Source organism: Labrus mixtus, chromosome 1 (assembly GCF_963584025.1).
Source record: "Labrus mixtus chromosome 1, fLabMix1.1, whole genome shotgun sequence".
NCBI classification, from domain to species: domain Eukaryota; kingdom Metazoa; phylum Chordata; class Actinopteri; order Labriformes; family Labridae; genus Labrus; species Labrus mixtus.
Window position 1 is genome coordinate 16775112 of NC_083612.1, and position 22748 is coordinate 16797859.

General features: G+C 37.7%; 1 protein-coding gene across 3 annotated transcripts in view; it reads left to right on the forward strand.

Moving 5' to 3' along the window:
* Positions 1–22748, forward strand: part of LOC132972636 (protein diaphanous homolog 3-like) — a 167446-nt gene that overhangs the window by 23712 nt on the left and 120986 nt on the right. For all 3 annotated transcript variants that reach the window (XM_061035619.1, XM_061035634.1, XM_061035628.1), the window contains 7 exons: positions 12093–12167; positions 12374–12443; positions 15750–15886; positions 16649–16754; positions 19340–19450; positions 19927–20045; positions 20296–20412. In XM_061035619.1, coding sequence (XP_060891602.1) covers positions 12093–12167; positions 12374–12443; positions 15750–15886; positions 16649–16754; positions 19340–19450; positions 19927–20045; positions 20296–20412 — 735 coding nt within the window. The remainder of the gene's footprint in view (positions 1–12092; positions 12168–12373; positions 12444–15749; positions 15887–16648; positions 16755–19339; positions 19451–19926; positions 20046–20295; positions 20413–22748) is intronic.

A 22748-nucleotide genomic window follows, 5' to 3' on the forward strand; every position in this document is an offset into this window, starting at 1 on the left:
GTTGGGGATAAGCAAATTTGTTTCAGATTAGCACATATTGTGCCAGAACCATTTAAGGCACTGAAAAACCTTCACTGGCTTTCTTTTTGTCTATAACAGTTCCATTACGTTACACACAGACACACAAACATACTGTATATGATAACTGTAAGCATAGACAGAAAACAATTCACCATGGAAATTATGGAAATTAGAATTCATTCTCAAGCCCAAAAAGACGGGTAAAATATATAAATAAATAGGTTTCACAATACACCATATTTTGTTGAATTAAGATGGTTTGATAAAACCTTTTATTGTTGCAAGTCTCCTATTTCCAATCCTCTTTGTTATTGAACATCCCTTTAGCGCTTGAAGTGTAAGCACTTGAGTTTGCTAACTGCTGTAGTCCTACCACAGGTAGTGTTACTATACGAGCCAGCTGTTTCAAGTAATTTTCCCCTGACGCCAGATGGCAGACAGATTCTCACTGCAGTGAATGTAAATGCTCATACATTTAGGCATATGTCCTTTTATCTGATGAAAATCCAACACACTATACAGTAGGCCAAAACAGATAAAAAAGACACAAGAGTCTATAGGGCAACAATGCTCAAGGGCAACAAGGCCACTTGTTATGGCTGTATAATGTTGAGATAATGAAAAGAACCTGATATCAGAGATTAGATAATGAACTTTTAAAATATTTTGAATTAGAGTCCGCACCAATGGAGATTTTGAAATGCTCCATGGATGATAGCAACTGAATGCATCATTGCATGCTTTAGTTTTGCAGAAACTCATGAATTGATGATGGTAGAGTGTGGATTACTACTCTACCTGCACATGAAACACTATGGATAGACCTCTATAAAGATACATTGTGCTGATTGTCTCTTTGTTCCACTTATGGGACAATTTCTGAAGGGTTACTACATGGGAGAGGCCACAGTCATAATTTTGTATTTTTAGGATAAGAGTCTGTGTTAGCAAGTTCTTAAATTGATATCTTCCAGCTGAAGCCACCTTTATCCAACTCAGGTCATCCACAAAACATTTCCGAGAGCCAGACAGTGAAGGTGAAGATTGTCTGCAAGATACTCTTGATCACACTACTTGAGATGCTGCTGAGAAGGAGCAAGTGCATCTCCCATTAGTGAGAAGCATGTAGTGCTTCAATCACAGACCCATGGCTGAATATTCACTATGATTACCGGTACCTCTAATTAAGAAATGTTGCACATACTTTTTGAAGCCAAACGTGCAAATGGGGCAGTGTGTAATCATTCTCGAGTTCAGGGATCTTTGTACATCGGCTTCTTCAAAGGACAAATTCAGGGAATGTGACAAAGCAGGCCAAATGTGATTTTCCAGAGTGTGGGCCATGGTGAAGATTACTACTTGTGCTTTCTCATGGACAGGCCAGTTTTATAGGAGGATTTTCTATAAAAGAAGTAATGACTGGAGAAAGCCAAGAAGAAAAGTCTTGTGGCTCAGAGACTCCTTGTTGACTATGTCAGGTCTGTTGGGGGCAAGACCAGGGTAGGCATCACCAAAAAGCTGCTAGATTTAGTTGCAAAATACAGGAGCCGTTGCTACCTGGATGATAGGAAGAGAAAGAACGAACAGCAAGTTGTTGACATGTAGAGAAAGGCCTCAACAGATGAGCTGTATAATTTGAAATAGCAGAAGGCTAGGATGGAGACTGACATTTATGCCCTTGAGAACTCGTTGGATGAATACGCTTAGAAATCAGAAGCTGCGGGCAAACTGACCTCCATCACTACATTCCCCACACTGGAAAAGAAAAGAAAGAATCTTTTGGAGATTGAAAAGTGGATTTATGAAACAATTTTAGAGATGGGAAATATAAACAGTATTATTTATATTGGTTAAAATAGGTATGGCTCTCTTCTGGTAGAAACACTCCATAAGATAATTAGTTTGTACATTTTAATGCTTCCGTCAAAGCTTTGCTGACACAGCATTTGTCATATGCTTTTTTTCCCAGATCAAACTTATTTTGGTTAATTTCAATTATAATTTGTATTCTTCATGTTCTCATGGACATTTCAGAGAATAATGGTCTCAAAATGTTTTGCTACATGTTTTGGAAAGTTATTGTTAAAATCTGTATGAACCCTGATAACAAAGCTCTCTCTCTACACTCCCACACAATGCCCTTCTTTTTGTAAAACAGATCTGGCATGCATCTGTCTTGGTTCATTGAGGATGACTGTGGTCTTGCATCATCTTATGGAACCTTGCTTTGTAGTGTATCACTAATCTTTTCTGTTGGCACTGGGAGATGAGTCATATGAGGTGTGTGTTTTAAATGCTGCTCTCCAGTCAGATCACATAATGAATTTGAAAAGTGAAAAATTGTTCTTTAACACATGCACAAGGAGCAAATTCTCTGATTATACACTTTCAGAAAGCTACAACAGAGGATCACATTGCATACCATGTTGCGTCATATTTCCTTTCAAAGCAGAAATACATCAACCGGCAAACTTAGACATAGACAGACTCATTGTTTGTTAATGGTTCAGGACATTAACAAATATTCAAAAAAATGTTTTTTTTCATTAGCTGTTGTTTATATTTAGTTTGGTCAATCATTGTGCCTGTGAGGGATAATTTAATCTCAGTTTAAAAGAAAGAATGGACCTGGACTGTACAACTACCTATCTTACTTCTCTTCCACCTTACCTCTAATCAGAGCAGCATCAGTGATTGAATAACACGTTTGGTGTTAAAACAGCTGGAATCAGTTCTCCCATTGAATAAACCAGGTTTCAGCTCTTTCATAGCTCATATAAGTTTCTTTTAGCCCTGCTCACATTTTTGAGTTCACATGTGAGTACTGAGTAGCACTCACTCGCACTAGTGCTCTCTCACACCTACTTACACTATAATGCATGAGTGATAGTGAATGGATGGAGGAGTATAAGAACAGGGATTTGGCCATATTTTCTAGAACCTCTTGAGCACGAGAGACTTTTCTAGTTTGCCAAGAAGCGATAATCAGTGTTAAGAGTTTTATACCATGAAGGGTCCACTATTTGTGGATTTTTGATGAGATCTGATGAGAATAATTCATTTGATTAAAAAAAAATCCACTGAACATCTTAAAAATAACTTAAATGGATAATGAAATTGAACTACTTAATAACTGACTCGCCACTATCTGAACAAGTCTTTTATACTATCTCACAACATTAAATGGCTAATAGGACTGTTGTTTTATTTTTTGGTTGTGCTATGTGACTAAATGGTTGTATTAGAGTTATTCAAAGACACAGACTAAGTTTGTTCTTATCAAACACATATGATGCTGTATACTGTAAATGTGTGGATAAATACGCTATCCAGCATTCTCATGAACTGTTAAACTAATAGCAACTGTCAATGCTTACTTACTGCTGTTCCTGGGATCATCACCTGTTTGATCCTGAAGGAAAATGTGTCCTGTAGGAACAGGCTTTTAATGAAGTCCTCATTATGAGACTGAAAGTCAGGGCTCGTGTATGATGAAACAAATGGTTTGGCTTGACCATTTACATTTCTAGTTTAGAATCTGTGGTTGAGCAGCATGTCACATCATATCATCTTGTAACACCATTACAACCATGAGTTTTTGATTGATTTAGCAGTAAGGTACTTTCTCTGACACTGTTTTTAGATGCGGATCACCTTCACTTTCTTGGCACCGACCAAAATGTCTCTGATTCTAAGCCTCCATCCAATTTCAGGTGTTTTTTTATTCTGCGGGTATAGGCTGATAGGATTATATGCTCCCTCATCAGGTTTCTTCTGGCAATGCAGACAGACTTAAAAGTAATTTTCTACTTCCTGAAGCTCCATAGTTTCACCCTCTGACTTGCCTCTGACCCCTGTATGCACTACTTAGCTCAGCTATTCTTTCTCTCTCTCTCTCTCTCTCTCTCTCTCTCTCTCTCTCTCTCTCTCTCTCTCTCTCTCTCTCTCCTCCTTCTGAGTAGACAGGCCACAGTTCTAGCCCACAGGACCAGCAAGGCTACAGGAAGTAATCTTGTTAAAGAATTTGATAAATGGATCTGACAAACGAGTGGAAATTGTTTTTTGATATTATATTAAAACTGACCCTCGGGTTTGAGACTGCAGATTTATTGTTTTTCAGTTTAGCTTTGAAGTTTAGCATCCCTCTTATTTTTTGAAAAGCACATTTTATAAACCGTGGATGCTTCCCTGGCTCTCGAAAACCAGTTACCCAAGTATTGCACACTAAGATACACAATGCCTTTAAGTGATAGTACTGATGGTGTGTTTTACTGTACAAAATACACACAAAAATACCTTATCTCTTCTCTCTCTAAGTGGCCACTTGATTAGGAAATGAAGAATGTGTAAAATGTAATACATCAAATGCAACATCCGAAGCATAAATCTTAACAAATATAACACATTTTGAATGACACTGTCACAGAGGGGTTCTTTTAGCAGTAAGTATATTATTGAGGTTGTAATTTACAGTGGGGTTGAGCTGCAGGTAGATAGGGGGAAGTATTTCAACATTATTATTTTAAGTCCCACAGAAAATGTGTTCACGGTATTGTATTACAAGGTTCAGTGTGGTATTAAAAAAAACAAAAAACATTTAATCTATACATTTTAATGTTATTGTAGGTATTGATTGTTTTTTAATCGCAGCTCTGGTCTTATTCGATGGAGTTCAACTATTGTGTTGGTGTTTGAGAAGCATTTTTAGTTAATTTGAAGCTTAATTTTTTCCATATTATAATTTAGATTATTATGCCAGATGTGTTCATTGCCCATCCTGTCATAACACAAAAGATGTGTTGTGCACTGTTTTACACTGTTTTCAAACTCAAATCTGCATATGAACACAAATAGTATCAATTTTCCTGCAGGTTTTTAAACCTTCAATTTGAGATATAGTTTAAAAACTGTTGCTTTTTCACAAACACTGTTGTTGTTAATAGCAGTCTGTTACAGTGATGGTGTTTAATCCCAACTGAATAAAAAGACCATGTCTATTATTTCAGATGTCCCACATTTCTGTAACTTCAGTCTCCTTCCCTCTGTCCCCGGAGAACCCTCTTACAGTATAGTCAGTTAACTTGTGATGCTCGGGACAACGTTGTGAAGTTAATTTATTTCTGGTCTGTAACCGCCTTAGTGGGGTGCAGCGGTGTACTGCACTGCCTGGAAACCTTGGAGGCACTCTCCTGAGACTCCGTTAGAAGTCAAGCTACCTTAGCTGTGAAGTTAGCCAGATAAGGAGCCTCATTTTTCTCTTTGATTTATGACTGTTTTTGTTTCCCAGGGATTGGGATGATGAATTTGTTTTCCGTATTTCTTTAATGCTATCTCCCTCAGCGTGGTTCTTGGTGTCATTCTGAAATGATAGCCTTCAGTCCAACTTCTGTTCTTGATGACGAGGTATGATAACAGTATGTATCTGGTCACGTTGAGAAAATAAATAACTGTATATTGCATAGTAACAGTATCAGAGATAAACTATAGTATATCATAATATATATATATTTATATATAATATAGTATATTACGGTATAGTCCCATATTTTTTGAGAGACTTTTAAATTGCAGAGTATTTTCACATGTTTTTTGGCAGTGTATGAAGGGACTCTAGACTGGCTCAATATGTTTGGTTTCATAAAACAACTTGTGTTCTTATTTAAATACAAATTAAGACTTTATCCTATTATAAAGGTTGACCTTGGTTCAGGAGGCAGAGCTGGTTGTCCTCTATTTAAAGAGAGGTGCTTTGATCCCTGACTCCGACGGTCCTTGGTCTGGAAACTGAACCCCATATTTTTATTGTGCCTTCTGTGTTCGTGTGGGAATTGTAACAAGTATCAGAACGTGATGAGCCTTTGTCATCACTTTTTGTACGTTGTTGTGTAAATCAATGAGGTTTGACACTCTTTGTAAAGCCTTTTGAGTGTGCAGTAGACTAGAAAAGAACCATAAAGAAGAAGTTTATCTACCATTTACCATAAAGCTGTGGAAAATGTTTTCAAATGATTTTTACAAAACAACTGCTGCTAATGCAGAGGACATGCAGGCAGAGAGAGTGATTGAAGTTTCTCATTTGGGAAGTGGGAGGGGTGCCAGATGTTAGGAACTAATGAAACCCAAGGGCTGCCAGAGCATGCTAGATTAGCAAACAGAATTTAAAATACTAATTACTTTAGAGGCCAGACAGATAACATGTCAAATACAAACTACGTGACGGGGGAAAAAAAGAAGAAAAACAGGCCACTATATGAATTTCACCTCAGATCCCATTGAAATAAAATACACCTTGTATTCATAAGGAAGAAGTGGATAAAAGTTAGCTGACAGGGCATTTATTAAAGGACATATGCCCCCAACGCTGTGGAGGCTGTGGGTGCCTCCACTGGAAATTTTAAAGTTGGCTGGCATGTTAAGGATTTGACCTCTATTGATCAACCACACTCATTTTAAAAACAGACTTAATTGGGGCGCTGGTGGCACAGTGGCTAGTGCGCGCGCCCCATATATGGAGGCTATAGTCCTCCAAGCGGGCGGCCCAGGTTTGAATCCAGCCTGTGTCTCCTTTCCTGCATGTCATTCCCCACTCTCTCTCCCTGATTTCTCACTCTATCCACTGTCCTATCTCTCAATTAAAGGCACAAAAAGCCGCCCCCCCCCCCCTGCCCCCCCCCCACACACACACACACACACACACACACACACACACACACACTTAAAAATACGGAAGGCTAAATTGTGAGATAAAACAGCAGACGAGATCAATAATACAGCACTGTGTCCTTCCTTCTTTTCTGCCTTCTCCTGCGCTTCCTGACCTTCAACTATGACACTAAGACACACCCCTTCGATACATTCTTGCCTCAGCCTGATTGTTCTTGCTCTGAAGATGAGACTTTGCTCGAGCTGTTATGGAAAGCCATTAGATTGTCTCTTTCTGGTCTCTGAGATGTCTGCATTTGCCCTGTCCTGTATTAGAGGCATTTCAAAGCTGACATATGTCACCACTATCCGCTTCCACTTTTCCCTCGTGTTTCATAGCACATGTCTATCAAATTTGTTGCAGCAGACCCTGACTGACAGTGCAGGCCTGTTGGCTTCTTGTGCAATAATTCCTGCTATAGATCAAGCGATGCTTTCTTTCATTTTTGCTCTGTGCTTTGTCTGATGGCGAGAAACTAGCATGCACTTTTCTCTGAGCTATGTATTTCAATGAAGCTCACGTCAAGACCCCTGGCTTGCCTGCTCTGTAACCTGGAGGGCCTGAACCATGGCCCAGTGAAAAGTGTAATCTAAACTGATTTTCTGATGAGAGCCTCATTCATTCCCCCCTGTCTTCATCAGTGTAGCAATGACAGTTTTTGACAGCCTCCCTCTTTTTTTTTTGACCCACACGCACACATACTGTAGTCGTACACTTTGATGACACAGAACAGAAGCCTATGTTCTTTCTTTACCTTTTTGTCCTCCTTTTTTAAATAGGACACCGTTTCTAATATGGTTTTCATAGAATCGACTATAGAATGAAAGCCCTTCTGATTTAAATTCACTTTTATTGCATATGCTCAAATCAATCACCATCTAATGTGTAATTCAGGGCAAGTTGGAAAATGAATGCTTGTTAACATTGCAGCCAATGCATACATGTTACTTGCTATTTTGACATGGTACATTACAGAGCATAGATTATGTAAGGTTTTGTAATCAATTTTAAAAATTGGAATTCATAAAAAAATGGATGTTCCCCCTAAATGACTTGCATAGTCATATAACTCACATGGTACAGTTTAGAAACCAAAACCCAAATGTCTAAGTTTGAGTATGAGCTTGTTTGTATAAGATGTATGCATAAAAGGTAATCTAGACTTCTAAACAAAGAAGGAGTAAATTCAGCAAACTGAAATCGAAGGCATTGTAAAGCACCAACGTTTACCTGCTAAGTTAGCTGACTGAAGCTGTCTCAGTGGCAGTCAGGTTGCTGCAGTGGTCCTTTGGCAGATTTTCAATAAAATTAAGCAACCTTCTCTCCAAATGTATGCCATGCACATTCAAAGTTGCTGTCACACCTTTTTTTTAAAAGCTACCCTCACTCATATATTGAGTCCGTATACCCAAATCTAAGACACCGAAATAATGACAAGAGCAACTATTTTTTTGTTTTCCGAAAAGGTTGATTGGAAAACACTTGTCATCTTGCTGCAATCAAAAGGTTGGCAAGTGTGCTTGTAAGTTCAAAAACAAAAAATAAATTAAACATCTACTGTCTGTTATAGGTGTCTCTCTCCCCCCCCCCGAAAATACAAAGCATTTCACTCTTTTCTAGAAAATAAAACTATGGCAAGAGATAAATGAGCTCACAGGCTCACGTCATCTCCCCACTACCAGATACACCTATTCAAGAAATTAAATTCAGATAACAGCATCCCATTTCATGTTGTCACCTTGAGAATTTCTGTGGAGTTGATGCTGAGAGGCATGCAGTTTGTTGATTAGAACAGTACAAACACTGAATGCTAATGTTCAGAGAGAGTTTTTCAGTTTCAATCAGGAGGGAAAATACGGTTTCTCACATTTCACTCTAGCTGTCTCTTTCTCTGTTACCTAAAGGCTGTTGCCTAAACTCATAGAAGAACTTCTCTGTTCTTTTCAAGGCGTTGCTGCTCTTTGTCTTGTTCCCTAACGTCACTCGTGGGTGAAAACCTTGGATCTCAAGTATAGGGTTTGTCAGTAACAAGGAAAAGTAACACTGTTTTCATCTTGATTGTCAGACTGTTTTGATCAGATCACAGGAGCCTCTGTTCTTTATAGCACATTGCTTCTGTAATGCTATACACCACTATTACACACACAGCCTTGTTCCTTCAGCTGATTTAAATACAGGGTTAACAATGATTGTTATCGGGTAGTGGAAACAAAAAGAAAGTATTTTCATAAATAAATATTCTATTTCTGCATTGTTTGAAAAGGTCTCAAAATATGAATCCCTAGAGTTTTGAAGCTCATGCTATATTTATTCACATCTGCTTATCAACTAAAAATCTCCTTAAATAAATAATAGCCTTACTATTATTATTAAGAAGTGTCGAAGGATAATTGAAATTTCTTGTACAGTATATTTTTCAGAATTTTTTATTGTAATTCTGCCTGTTAAAGATATAAGCTGTATACACATTTCCCCCCCTTTTGTTATGGTGAGTCTTTGATTTATAGAGAGCCTAGTATTCATTAAAGAGAAAGGACCAGTTACTGTAACAACTTGAACATCACCTCTACATTATTGTGGAATCATTATTTTTACATTTCTGCATCTCCAGCAAAACATTTGCTTTTGTGTTTATATGAGATTTCATTTATTTTAAAAGGTATATTTTGGGGAGCTTTATGCCTTATTTAGAGAATAGACAGTGAATAGACAGAGTTAGAACTTAGGGAGCGAGAGATAGAGAGAGTGGGAAATGACATGCAAGGAATGAGCCACAGGTCGGAGTTGAACCTGGGCCGCTCGCTTAGAGGACTAAAGCCTCCATACATGGGTTGTAGGGACTAATCACTATAGGCTTCCAGTGCCCTGTTATTTGATATTTCAATCCTGAAATTCAGAGTAGGAATAACTTCATTGGTTTGATGTTTTTTTTTTCACTTTAATAACAGAATTGTGCCCTAATAATGGAACATAAATCAATATACCGTTAACGGCCAAGAGCTTCACATAACTCCAAGTTATCCATCAAAACCCCTTTTCTTTAAAGTTAGTCTCAAATCAACTTTCAAATAAAGAGCAGCAGGAACATTTAGATCTTTCTGTAATGTATTTGCTGGAGTCGTGTGAACTTGCTTCACCTCCTCCTTTGCTGAAAAATGTCAATTGCTTCATAAAAATATAACTTCAATAAAAATCAAATTCTGTCCCCTGCCCCCAAGCTCCTCCTTCTGCATTGTGATTGCTTTTTTTTCTTTTGTTTGTTTGTTCTCTCAGAAGATCAATGCCAGTGTATCAAGACCTTTAACAAGTTTTTTGTTCATTTGAGCTTTTCTGCATTATTTTCACTGAGTTACCTGTATACATACCAAATTATATCTACGGAGCCCTTTGATGTTTTCAAACTGAAACTTATAGTCTTTAAAGATTGGTTGAAATGCCTCAATGCAAGAGAAGATTGACAAAAAGAAAGTCATCCAGTGTCTCAAAGCCTTCATGAACAATAAGGTGATGAGACCTGAGGATTTTTTTAGTTTAGTTTGTTTGTGTTCCCGTGATTGCTCATTGACATATGTATTTATTTATCCTTATTTCTATTGATTGAAATGCCTCAGACTTTATAAACGTTTTCTCTTTTAATACCTACGTGGTATTTATGTCCAGTCATTTTCAGAGACATGTTTGATAACAGAAGTTTTAATTGACATTTAAATGACTGTGTTGTGGAGTGTATGCCTTGTACACACATAATGGGACAACAGAGGAAATGGAGAAACCTGCAAGGATTGTATAAAGAATGACTAATTGCTTGTCCAAATGTCATTGCTTGGTTCAGAAGTACTTTGTTGACTGAAACGACAGAGACATTTTTTGTGAGCAGAGTTATAACTTTCCATCAGAAATTACGATAATTATCTTACATTGTAGAATGTTACAACTTTAATAAAAACATAGAGAATGCCTAATTGTCGATCCATAGAAGCTTATTTCACATGTCTTGATACTTCTTATCAAAGCGGATCACAGTTTATCAAATATGTAACATTGTTAATTGTGATTCTGTTAAGAAGTTATCTTCAATAACAGTTAATTAGTTCAGTCCATTAATTAAATGGATACTTCACCCGTTGAAACATGAATCTGTATTGACATTGGGTCATATATGTAGTAGGAATGTGAAATACATTTTGAAGTTGGTGCCTTCTTGGCCGAGAAAAGGCAGAAAGTGTCTTTTTGGCTCATGTTGATGAAAGACACCAAATCCCAGAATGCACAGCACCGCAGGCCACTCCCACTAAGGTCCTCTAGTTCAGAATCAGAAATACTTTATTAATCCCAGAGGGAAATTCGATCGTTACAGTTTCTCCAAAAGATACAATATAGCAGTAGAAATATAGTAATAAAAACATTTACAGACATATTTACTTCAACACATTTCCTCAACTGATTCCGAGATTTCTTACAGAATTGATCTTGGAAATTACTAGCAGAAAACAGACAATGTCTGTTTCCATAGGAAAACAGTGAGAGCACTGCCGGCCCTAGCTCCTCGTCCTCACCGCTGCCGACAGGCAGGCATTATGTCTCGGCTGCTGAGCTGGCAGCGGCCGGTGGCGGCAATATAGCGGCAAGACGGTTGCTGCCGACAGGCCGGTCTTGTGTCGCGGCCAGCTCATGGCGGCCAGCGCCCAGCGGCCGTAGCAGCCAAAACACAAAACCGGCCTGTCGGCAGCAGCCGTCTTGTCGTTATATTTATATTTTTTTGCCATTATCAGCTTTCTCCATAAAGCCTGTGGTCTGTAGCTTCAGTGGTCGAAAATATGAGGACCTAGCATTGTAGTTTCACCCCGCTAACCGCAACAGCTTCCAGTGATGCAAAAATCGTCATTTTGCGTCACTGGAAGCTCCTTTTCAGACTTAGAAATACAAAGATTTCCCATCTCAGGGGAAAATGAGGGCGGGATGCACAACCATTCAAAAATACTACCAGGTTTCTAATGATACAAAGCTTAATGCAAATGGGTGAAGTATCCCTTTAAGTGCAGATTAATGTTAATCGCTAATGGGGCGGCAGTAGCTAAGTATGAGGGGCTTGGGTTGGTAACCGGAGGATTGCAGGTTCAAGTCCCAGTGCGTACTTCTGGAAATTGGTCTTATAGCTAGAGAGGTGCCAGTTCACTTCCTGATCACTGCCGAGCAAGTGATGTATTCGTCGGTCTCCAATGTTTTCTACTGCAGCCTGTCTCCTGTTGTACAGTACTGAATTCTACATGTGTTTTCCTGTCCGTACACAATGGTCGATGAGTATGAAAGTGCTGTCAGTTGTCAGTCTTCCACTGTTGGGATATTGATTTATTGTGTGTTGTTTCAGTTGGGTACAGAACTTCGGACATGAAGGTCTTGGATTGCTGCTGGACATTCTGGAAAGGTTGCTGTTCAAGAAACAGTAAGAACATGCATTTATTTATTCATTTTCAAATACTTGTCTAATTCAATGAAATATTTATGCATTCATACAATCAAACAGACAGAAAGTTTGACTCTTTGTATTTGGAAATGTAAACAAATTTTCAAACTATGTGTTAACCAGTTGTAGTTTTAATGTTATACATTCCAGATGAACTGCTTGTCATCACTCTCTTGTCTCCCCAGGCAAGAGAAGATTGACAAAAAGAACCAACATAAAGTCGTCCAGTGTCTCAAAGCCTTCATGAACAATAAGGTAATGAGACCTGAGGATTTTTTTAGTTTAGTTTGTTTGTGTTCCCGTGATTGCTCATTGACATATGTATTTATTTATCCTTATTTCTATCATTTTATTCCACCTCAACAAGGCGTCATTCTTTACAAGTTTGGTTGAAACAAAAACATTACAAGGAGATATGAATATCAGTCACTCATTAAATCAATCAGTCAATTTAAAAAAACATAATGTTATTAATGAATCATTCACAATCCTCAGAGTATATTGTGTCTCTTGGCGTGGTTGCCATTTTGATCTTTGTTTTGGAGTGTTTGAGATTTCATGTCCTGGCTGTCACAGACTTTCAATGCATTAAAGGGACAGCTATGTTGGAGAGTGAACAGCCCCACTGAGGCCTCAAAGTCAGTTTTGAACTAATCCCATGCTAATAGCTTTAGAAAATACATCCAAAAATGTATACGCCAGTTGTCCTTTTTAACAAGGGGGGAAAAAAGTATATGAAATTATGTCCTGTATTTGGTGTTGTGTCTGATCTCCAAGGTTAATTGTAATCTCATCCACATCGACATCTGGTGTTTTCATTCAATTACCAAATTAGACATTTGGGGTTTCAATTAGAAGGGGCTTATCATCAGTGAAGGAGAATAGCAACAACACAACAATATGGAGCAAATTGAGTGGAGTTATACTCATCTCCTGATGCAATTTGAATGACTCTGTTAGAAACATTTTCCCAGATATAGGGACTAAAATTCTGCCGACTAGAGTTTTTTTGACGGTACAGGAACTACAGTGAAAGTGTGAAAGAAAGGACATAAAGAATTGGACAGAGAAACAACACTTAAATTGCTTTTTGTTTTCATGTGACAATGTATTTCAGTCCAAATTACAGAACTGTCTTTGTCTCAGCTTTTAAGTATTATTTTGAATTGATATTGTGGCTTAAACAAAGGGGCAATTTTTATATCTCCTGCCTTTTAAAATGGTTTTATCTTCGTGGCTCTTCAGATATTAAGCAATATACGTGCTAAGAACTAGCTAAGTTTCAGATTTAGTTCTCGAGGATACGTGTTAGGGAGAAACAGATGTATTTTCAAGGACATAAAAAGTAGGACATGATAAAAAAAATATATATATATGCTGAAACTAAAATTTCTGCATCCCTCACTGACCCCATTTCAGTCATTATGTGTCTTGGTAAATAGATTTCCCTCTGAAAAGCTTGCAGCTGACTATATGATGAATCACTGTCAGTCAGTGTGGAAGTTCAGTTCTTCCATAAACTTGATTCATTCATCACAGTTTGCAATCTATCAAAGTTAAGTATAACAATTACAAAACTATAAACACAATGATTACGGGATGAAATGATTCTACTTAAGGTACCGTAAACAGTAATATTGAACTATGGCCATTGGCCAAGGCCTCAACATTTGCACTATAAAAATGTTATATTGAATTTGTTTTATTCCACACTACCTCAGCTTTCCCTCCTTGTGTGCTGTAAGCTTACAGTAGAGACAGAGAAAAGAAAAGGATCTTGCCACATGGAGCTAAAACCCAGCGGAGACAGATATACAGCCACTCTGGCACAAAGTGTGCTGTAAGGTCTCATGTAATCCTGCGTCTCAACAGGCGCCAGACGCCAGCATTTACCCGTAGGCCTCTCTGTCAGCCCAGACCTTTCCCTGGCTAGAGAGGCATCTTGGGATGGGATGTACCCACAATGCCAAGAAGACAGGTGTTCTCTGCCAGCTGTCATTGCAGGCTTTTTTTTTTTCTTCTGCCTTCTTGCATCAAGTCACACAGTTTCAAATTTTCCATTGTCTCTCACCAATGGTTTGATAATGTAATACTAAAATTTAGCACACACTGAAACTTTGGTAAAAGTTTTTCTTGATACAGTTTTGTTCTTTTGAAGCTTTTTGACTTACGTGTCTGATAACTGGGGCCTTTTTGATAGTAAAGCTACAGTATTGTGTCAAGCTATGAGCTTTTACTTCTGATAAATTGTCATTACTAATATAACATAACAAAAAGTAAGGCTTTGATGAAGGATTGATGGATTGAGTTCTATAATCACTACACATTCCAATTTTGGGTCAGTATTTACACTCTATACTCACTCTTCTCTTTATTATATTATATCTATATTTACTGTACATAACTGTAAGCATGTTATTGAGCATTGAGATGCTCGCTATTAGTTTCCAAAGTAAAGACAAAAATGGTTAAAAAATAATCAAAAATGTTCAGGGTTAGTGCATACGTTGGTTAAAATGATGTATATGTATATGTTATAGTGATGTAGTGTGTGTATCATCACCTGCTTTAAATGTGCCATTCTTCAGGGCATTCACAGAGGACAAAAACAGCTCATCATTCATTTTTTTCTGGACTGTACAACCTCAACAAAAGTACTTGTTGAGTGTGTTCTTGTCATGAAGTTTGTTTGTCATGCAAATGGTTGAAGGAAACAATGGCTTAGCCTTACATATAAACCTTTAACCAAAGTAAACATGCATTTAGCAAGCAACTATATATATTTTGAGATACGAGAATAGAATCTGGATATTACAAAACGTAGTTAGCTGTCTGCCTCTTCAAATACATATAGCCACCATGAATCAGGCGAATAGAAAAAAACAGCTTTAAGTGCTTAGTGACGTTTGGTATTTGTACCAGGTCGACAAAAACTTGAAATTGTTTCTCAAAATCTCTCAAGGAAAATTGAAAACAAAAAAATGCCTTCCTTAATAAAATTAGAGCCCCTTTCATTGGTGCACAAAGGATGTCTTCATTTTAATGTTTTAATGAAAATGAAAATGTAATTTTCTAACAATGCGACATTGATGAATTGACTTTTTTACAAATACGCCACAAACAATAGATGTGCCTGAATGGATTGGTATTGTTAAGGAATAATTACAGTTCTGAGTACTGCAGAAAACTGTTATTCATTGTACTCACTAGGTTTGTAATGACATAGGCACATAAAATATTGTTTTATATAACAATGGTGTTTTTGCATTTATTTTTATGGAAAACACGGGGTAAAACTTACAAATCTGTTATTTAAAATCAGTTTACCTTGCCTTTTGATTTCTCTTTGCTTGACGATATACTGTATAGCGTCATTGTATGATGCATTATTGAAAATACTGCTCAATCCCTTTTAGATCTCACTTTTGAATTAATCTTTGGAGTTTTGTCTTCACAAGACATTGTTTTACAGATTCACATGAAATCATCTACTTGTTATTCTGAATGGGCAGAATTACTGAGAATCTCGGTAATCATGCTTTGTCTTTGTGTTTCCTGCAGTATGGCTTGGATCGAATCCTGGGGGAAGAGAAAAGTCTTGCCTTACTGGCAAGAGCCATTGATCCCACCCAGTCTGCCATGATGACTGACGTGGTAAAGCTGCTTTCAGCCATCTGCATTGTGGGCGAAGAGAACATGTACGTTCTGTCTGCAGTCATTCTGTCAAAATGTCTGCGTTACTGCTCCTCGTATGTCCAATGTTAAGTTAACACAATCTAGAGTCTTACTCAGCTCGAGCTGTAAATTCAATTATACTCCAGTTGATAACTGTATTTATTTGTTATTGTTTATTATTGAAAACCACAGGTGCAGTTTCGGGCTTTAAATGGTCAGCCTAAAGCATAAAACAGCAATTTGCAAAAGGCGGCCTGTCACATTTTCTCTGAAAAACTGTCATGGGATCTAGACTATTATGAGTGCCATTTTCACTCTCAAAGAAACACAATACTGGTGCCAGTGTATGTTGAAGTGAGGCTGTATTGCAGGAGTCGTGCCTTTAAGTAGATAAGGTGTTAGGCTTGTCTTACTAAAGGTATTGGCAGGGAAACAGGTTCAGAGATTTCAAGTGAGTGTCAAGTGAGTGTCAAGTGGTATTTTATAACAGAAGAGAGAGAACATGTGAGGAACACAATCCCTTTGCTTTTTCAAGTACAGGCTATGAGCATGAAAGTCGTTTTTAAAATGTCTTAAAAATGGGATTGATATCATGAAGTCATTTCTTCTAGTGAAGGTGATGAAATCCCCAGGAAAAGCCCTTCCATTTTGGTGAAATTGACAAGAATAAGAAGCCCTGATACAGTAAAATGGGAGAGGGCTCATGTTCAAAATCCCTTCAAATGAATGTATTTCTTCATTTTTTTCCTCCAATTGTCACTCATGCTTTTCATGTTCTCATTTAGTTTGGAAAAGGTCCTTGAAGCCATCACCACAGCAGGGGAATGGCGAGGCATCGAGAGGTTCAGTCCCATTGTGCAGGGACTACGAGTTCGCTCGGTTCAATTACAGGTAAGTACAGCCGCTGACACCGTGTTATTTCCCTCAGAATTCTCTGAAATTAAATATAAAATGCTTCTGGGAAGGTGACCATTTTGACATATCCCAATTCCCAACCACCTGTTCTCAGGGTTTGTTAATCACCTCTACATTATTCACTTTTTCCTTTGATCTAATTAAGTGTTTTTATTTTTTACTTATACGATTCATTTAAATCCAAACTGGTTGAGGGATGTAAATCCAAGATGCAGTCAACAAAAAAACATGAAGCCCCTTCATACTGCTTGTATTTATTACAATGTTGTTTTCTTTAAATGTTTTATTCCTGTATTTTACTGATTCTAACATTGTTCCATGAGGTTATGTTGCTGAAGTTTTTACTTAAGATGCATTTTGGTCTTTCAACTAAACATTGTTAAGTTACAAGTTATCAAGAACTTTGTTAACAGGATTTATCATTTGCATCTTTGGGTAGTATTATTATTATTAGCTCTATTTCAGTGTTTATTCTCCAAAGATTGTATTGCATAAAAACTGACTAATGTTACTGTTGGCACCTTAGGTAGAGGGATGTCTATTAATAAGCTGGGAAACAAGCTGTATTGAAAGTACACCAGAGGAAGGACTTATTTTAAAAGTGCATTAAAAAAAAAAAAAAACAATCAAAAGTCCACTGTATAGATTGAGAACCATTTCCTTGTCCACGCACTTCGATCATCTCACCACTACCATAAAACCTCTCTCTTTGGACAAAATCATTCAGCTGCATGGTGATCTCCCCGCTGACACCAACACTTGAGATATTGCATATGGACTGTTTTAAACAGAGACAACATCGGTCGGTTTAAATGAACACAATTCATGATTAAAGTATGTTTTTTGCATTTTTAATTGGTAGCTGAGTGATGTGAAGAGAGTGTTCATTCGTCCAATACCTACCATACACACACACACACACACACACACACACACACACACACACACACACACACACACACACACACACACACACACACACACACACACAAAATATAAAAATCCTAGGTGTATTATCATTTGCCCCTGTCGTACTTTCCTATTGACCAATGGTTAACTTAAAAGAACTAATCTTTTTTGCCCCCCCCCTAAATATTATCTGTTGCATTTGCATTCAGTTCGCTTTAGCCATTTGACAGTTGCAAAACTTTAGGGACACTCATAGAAAGCTTTATTTTTATTATGAATGACACCCTTTTTTTCTTGTTGCACAAAACACATCTACGGCTATACAGGCATCGAATTTCTAACTGGACAGTCTTACAGGCCTTGGTTGTGTTTAATTGATGCTTTGTTCCAGCTTCGCAGTTCCTTATACACAACACAGTTTCCTTTTAAACCTCTGCATTATTAAAGGAGAGCAACTCTTATCTTAACCGTGGCAGTGTGCAGCCAGAGTCTCTCCGTCCTACTGGACTACATTTATACTCGGTCTCCCCTGGCACCCTTTGGCTGAGGAAAGTGTGCACTTACTCTGTAAGTGTAAATAGACACATGAGGGTCCACCAAAATCAAAGCAGCCCAGATTCTTTTCTTGAAGTCTGTGTGTCTTTATGTTTTTGTGATAGGCCGACAGACTATACTGAATAAAAGGCTGAGACTAATGAGGATCATCTTTTAGTGAATTATTAACTTTTGGGATGAGCATCAATCTAATCACAGACTTGAAATACACATCATCTGTTTGTGATGTTATAATAACTTCAAATGATGTAAAGCATTGCAGTAATCCCACCATTTGACTTGTTTATCTTCAACAGGTTTCATCCCGCTTGCCGTTGATTTGATTTAAAATAAAAGTTTTATTTACTGCCAGCAAAGAGTACGAGAAGGAAGGAAACAATTCCAGAAATGATCAGAGAATTTTATTAGAATATTAGTAAGGATTTCTAAAGAACCATTACATCCAAATAACATTTTTAAACACAGTTTTTGTGTTACATTGCTATGCAAACTACCTGTATGAAATGATCAAAATGGTAATCTGAAGAAAAGTAATTAAAAGTTTGAGTGTCATGGCAAGAAAAAAAAACGGTGCTCTCAAATTGACAGTGGACTGTACGACATCTGAATATCCTCCTGGACTCTAGCATTGCCATACCCTCTTTTCACACATGAGTGGTTTGCTTTACTGATCAATAATAGATTTTTCTGTCTGTGTTTTCCTGCCGAGTTGAAGAGTCACAGAATGCAGCGGTCCCCGAGCAGTAAACCAAACTCGGAGGGGAGTGAAAAACAGCTTCCAAAAGAACGAATTTGCCCTTAAATTGACTGTTAGTTAGTTTTGTGTGTATGGGTCTGCAGTTGTTGCATTAATATTAAAATCAGCCCCCCCTAGTTGGTGACTGGAGAAAATAGACATGCATTAGTTATGGTCCTCTGCTTCCGAGGGACATAGCTCATTTAGAATGCATGCCGGCATGCTTTTCATCAACTTCTACAGGAAGTCCATCGTCCCTTTCTCTGGTTTTCTCACTCACTCCTCTCTTCCTCTCTCTCTTTCTCTCTCTCTCTTTCTCGCTCTCCATCTTTCTTTGTTCTGTCAACCCTTCATGTTTCAGGTGGCATGCATGCAGCTCATCAATGCACTCGTAACGTCTCCTGATGAGTTGGACTTCAGGCTGCACATCAGAAATGAATTTATGCGCTGTGGCCTGAAAGAGATATTGCCGGTAAGCACAACGTTACACACACATAGACACATAATGGAAAGTCACACTCACTTTGTATTAATATTTAAATGAGTTGCCCACTTCAGTGAAATATTGTAGATTTGCTCCGGCAAATTCATGAAACACAGAGGAGAGTTTGCACGTCCTCTGTCTGTGCCAGCTCCCAGAAACCAATAAAATGTCTAGTGCCCAGGCTAATAATCTTCCTACTGGCTTTTATACCCTCCACCTAACATGTTTATCTGTTGTAAACAATGTTGCTGTGGCTGCCAAGACAACACATTTAGAGTCGGTCTCCACACCTGTTAATCATGTTGAGTAATAGCGTTTAGAATATGCCCCCTGTTTTAATTTGAGCCTGATTCTTCCCTCATGTCAAAGATGGTTTTGACTCTCCCTGATTTATTACGTTGAATTTATCATCCATGAATTCATTTTTACCTCTTTGTCCCTTTTCTACCCTAATCCATCTCTAGCAACTGACAACCATCAGGAATGAGGCCCTTGACATTCAGCTGAAGGTATTTGAGGAACACAAAGAAGAGGACATGATGGAGTTCTCTCATAGGCTGGAAGACATCAGAAGCGAGTTGGAATATCCTTTACATTATTACAAACAGACGCATGCTACTCATCTCAAAGGTCTACTTTAAGTGTCTGTATCTGTAAACATGACTATGACAAAATGTGTTGACTCCAGCTACACAGTGTTACAAGACAAGATAAATTGTTCCCCAAATCACTTCTTTTTTATTCCTTTTTTTTTAAATTCCAGTAGCTGCTACATTTTTTTAATGTGAACATGCAGTGTTCTGCTTTACATGTGAGTCCTTGACTCTCTGCACTGATGCGGGGGATGTGTTCAGCATTGTGCAGAGCATGGTGAAGGACAGCAATGCAGAGCCCTATTTCCTGTCCATACTTCAGCACCTGATGCTTATACGCAATGACTACTTGGTCAGGTAAAAATCAACAGCACACACCAACACAAAGACCTTTTAATGATCTCAGTACTAATGATGCAAGCATATGTTTGATCCCCCCTACTCTTTTTTACTCTTACCCACAATGCCTTCCTCTGTCTGCATTACACTTTCTGTGAATTCTTTACTTTCCACAAGATCTATTCATCAGCTCTATAATTCTCTTTTTAGAACAGCTCTTTGGCTTTTGTCAGAAGTGTCAAAAGCGCTAAAACATCAACGTCTTTGTGATAATAAGGATGACTGACATATAGTGTTTTAATCTCACATCTTAGCTGAATACGCACACAAGCAAAGGTCTTACCTCCTTTTGAAAACTGTTAATGATGTACACTAGTGGAGAGCCTATGTTTTGTGGAGGTCTCACTCCTTTTGCCTTAAATCCTTTCAATGACATTGGCTAACAAAGAGAATGCCGCCTCTTTCATCTCAAAGCCATCTATAGCAACCCGGCTCTAGAGTGTTTCTCATCTCCTTTTAATGGTATTTTTCAAAGGCTTATTTTATGTTGGTTCACTCACAGCTGGGTGTGAGTTAAACCTTGGCTTCATCAAAAGATGGAGCTTTAATCTGAAGAATATGAAATGCAACACCTGCAGATTCCCAACCACTAAATCAACACCCAAAGTGTCACTCTGTTCTTGCTCTGTCTGATGAATTTCCTTCATTAAAAATGATTATGAAATATTGACTGTGTAGTTGAAATCAGTTCTTAATTACCATGGTACATACTGTCCACTTTATATATAATCTGACAGATAACCACCATTATTCTAGTTAAAGTCATACCAAATAGGAGTTTGATTTAATAGTTTAATATTGTAGTTTATGTCTGGAATCTATTGCTGAAAAAGAAGGTTTATTGACCATTTAGTGCCTTTGCCCTACAGAAAACTTAACAATAACTATTAATCAATACCTTATCAATCTTAACTAGGCTTGGCAGGCCTGGGCAGCTTGTAATTCCTTTCCATGTCGAGGCGGTGTGCATGGAGCCCTATGGTGTATGGAGCCAATGATCCCAGTGAGTGGGAAGAAGTGAAAGTGTTAAGAGACTTTCAGGAATGAATTCCATAGTGTGTTTGTCTGCTCTTATAGTGGGAACTAAAGCAACAAATACATATTTGTAACTAAACAGCATCTCAGACAGCAGACACATTTAATGGCCTAAAGAACCTTTTTCTTAAAAGCATATTTTGGAAAAGAGTCCAATACAAAAATCAAACATTTTGTCTTGCTTCTCCGAGTTAATCTGCTAAACAGGATTACGTCAAAATGTATTTATCTAGCCTTGTTCTCCATGATTCTAAGGATATTTGGGCTGCCTAATTCTTAACTGCTGCATGTACGCTTTTTCTTTCTTTCTTTGTATGATGTAGCCTGGGACATGCAGCATTTGAGTTCAATAAGCGTATAACCACTTATAAACGGAGCTGAGCTTAGAGTATGAACGTGTAGGCCAATAGCTTTGATCAATGATTCATGGTTCAAGACATTTTTCAGGCTTTAGGTTGTTTTGGTCATTTCCACCTTCTGGAAATGTTACTTGGAAATCTTTGTTTTAGACTTCTGATTGGATTGATTGAAGTGATTCAAAGCTATTAATGTGGGCCTGAGATTGTAATGGCCTCTGCAACGGTCCAGGGACTATTGGCAATTTTTGTATAATACTATTAAATTTTTTTGCATAAAATCATCAGTTTTTGCATAACCTATGTTCAAAGCATTATTACGTCAGAATGAAACATATTTGGACTTAGTTGAATATAACATTTCAGTTTGTATTTGTTCTTCATAAACATGTGAGAGGCACAAAACAAGATCACTTTTTGTACAATCTATCTGCATACATCAATTGGTATTACAAATGTGTTGACTTCAATTAATGGCATGATTGATTGCATATTTTTCCCTTTCATTCCCCGACCATATGGTGTTGCTCTTTAGAGTGTTTTTGTTGGCTTCAGATATATTTTTAGAATTTCCCTCCGGCAGTTCCAAACTCTTGATATGATTAATTTTCGTCATTAATACATAGGGCATCTGAATGTGATCCTTTTAATGCCCTGCATCTCTCATAACTGACTGCTGTAGTAATCATCAGTTATTTAATTTTAGGTTCCTTCGATGTCAGGAATATATATATACAGAGGAAGTCCTCTTTTACAAAGGGGTTGCAAAGTCAAAGAGTACGGTAATTAGATCGACATGAGAAACTTGAACGACAGCAGTCTCAATCTGATTGTTAAGACATTGTCTTTCAAACTGTGATTCCATCATGTTTCTAATCTTCTAAATGACAGAAATGGTGTTGA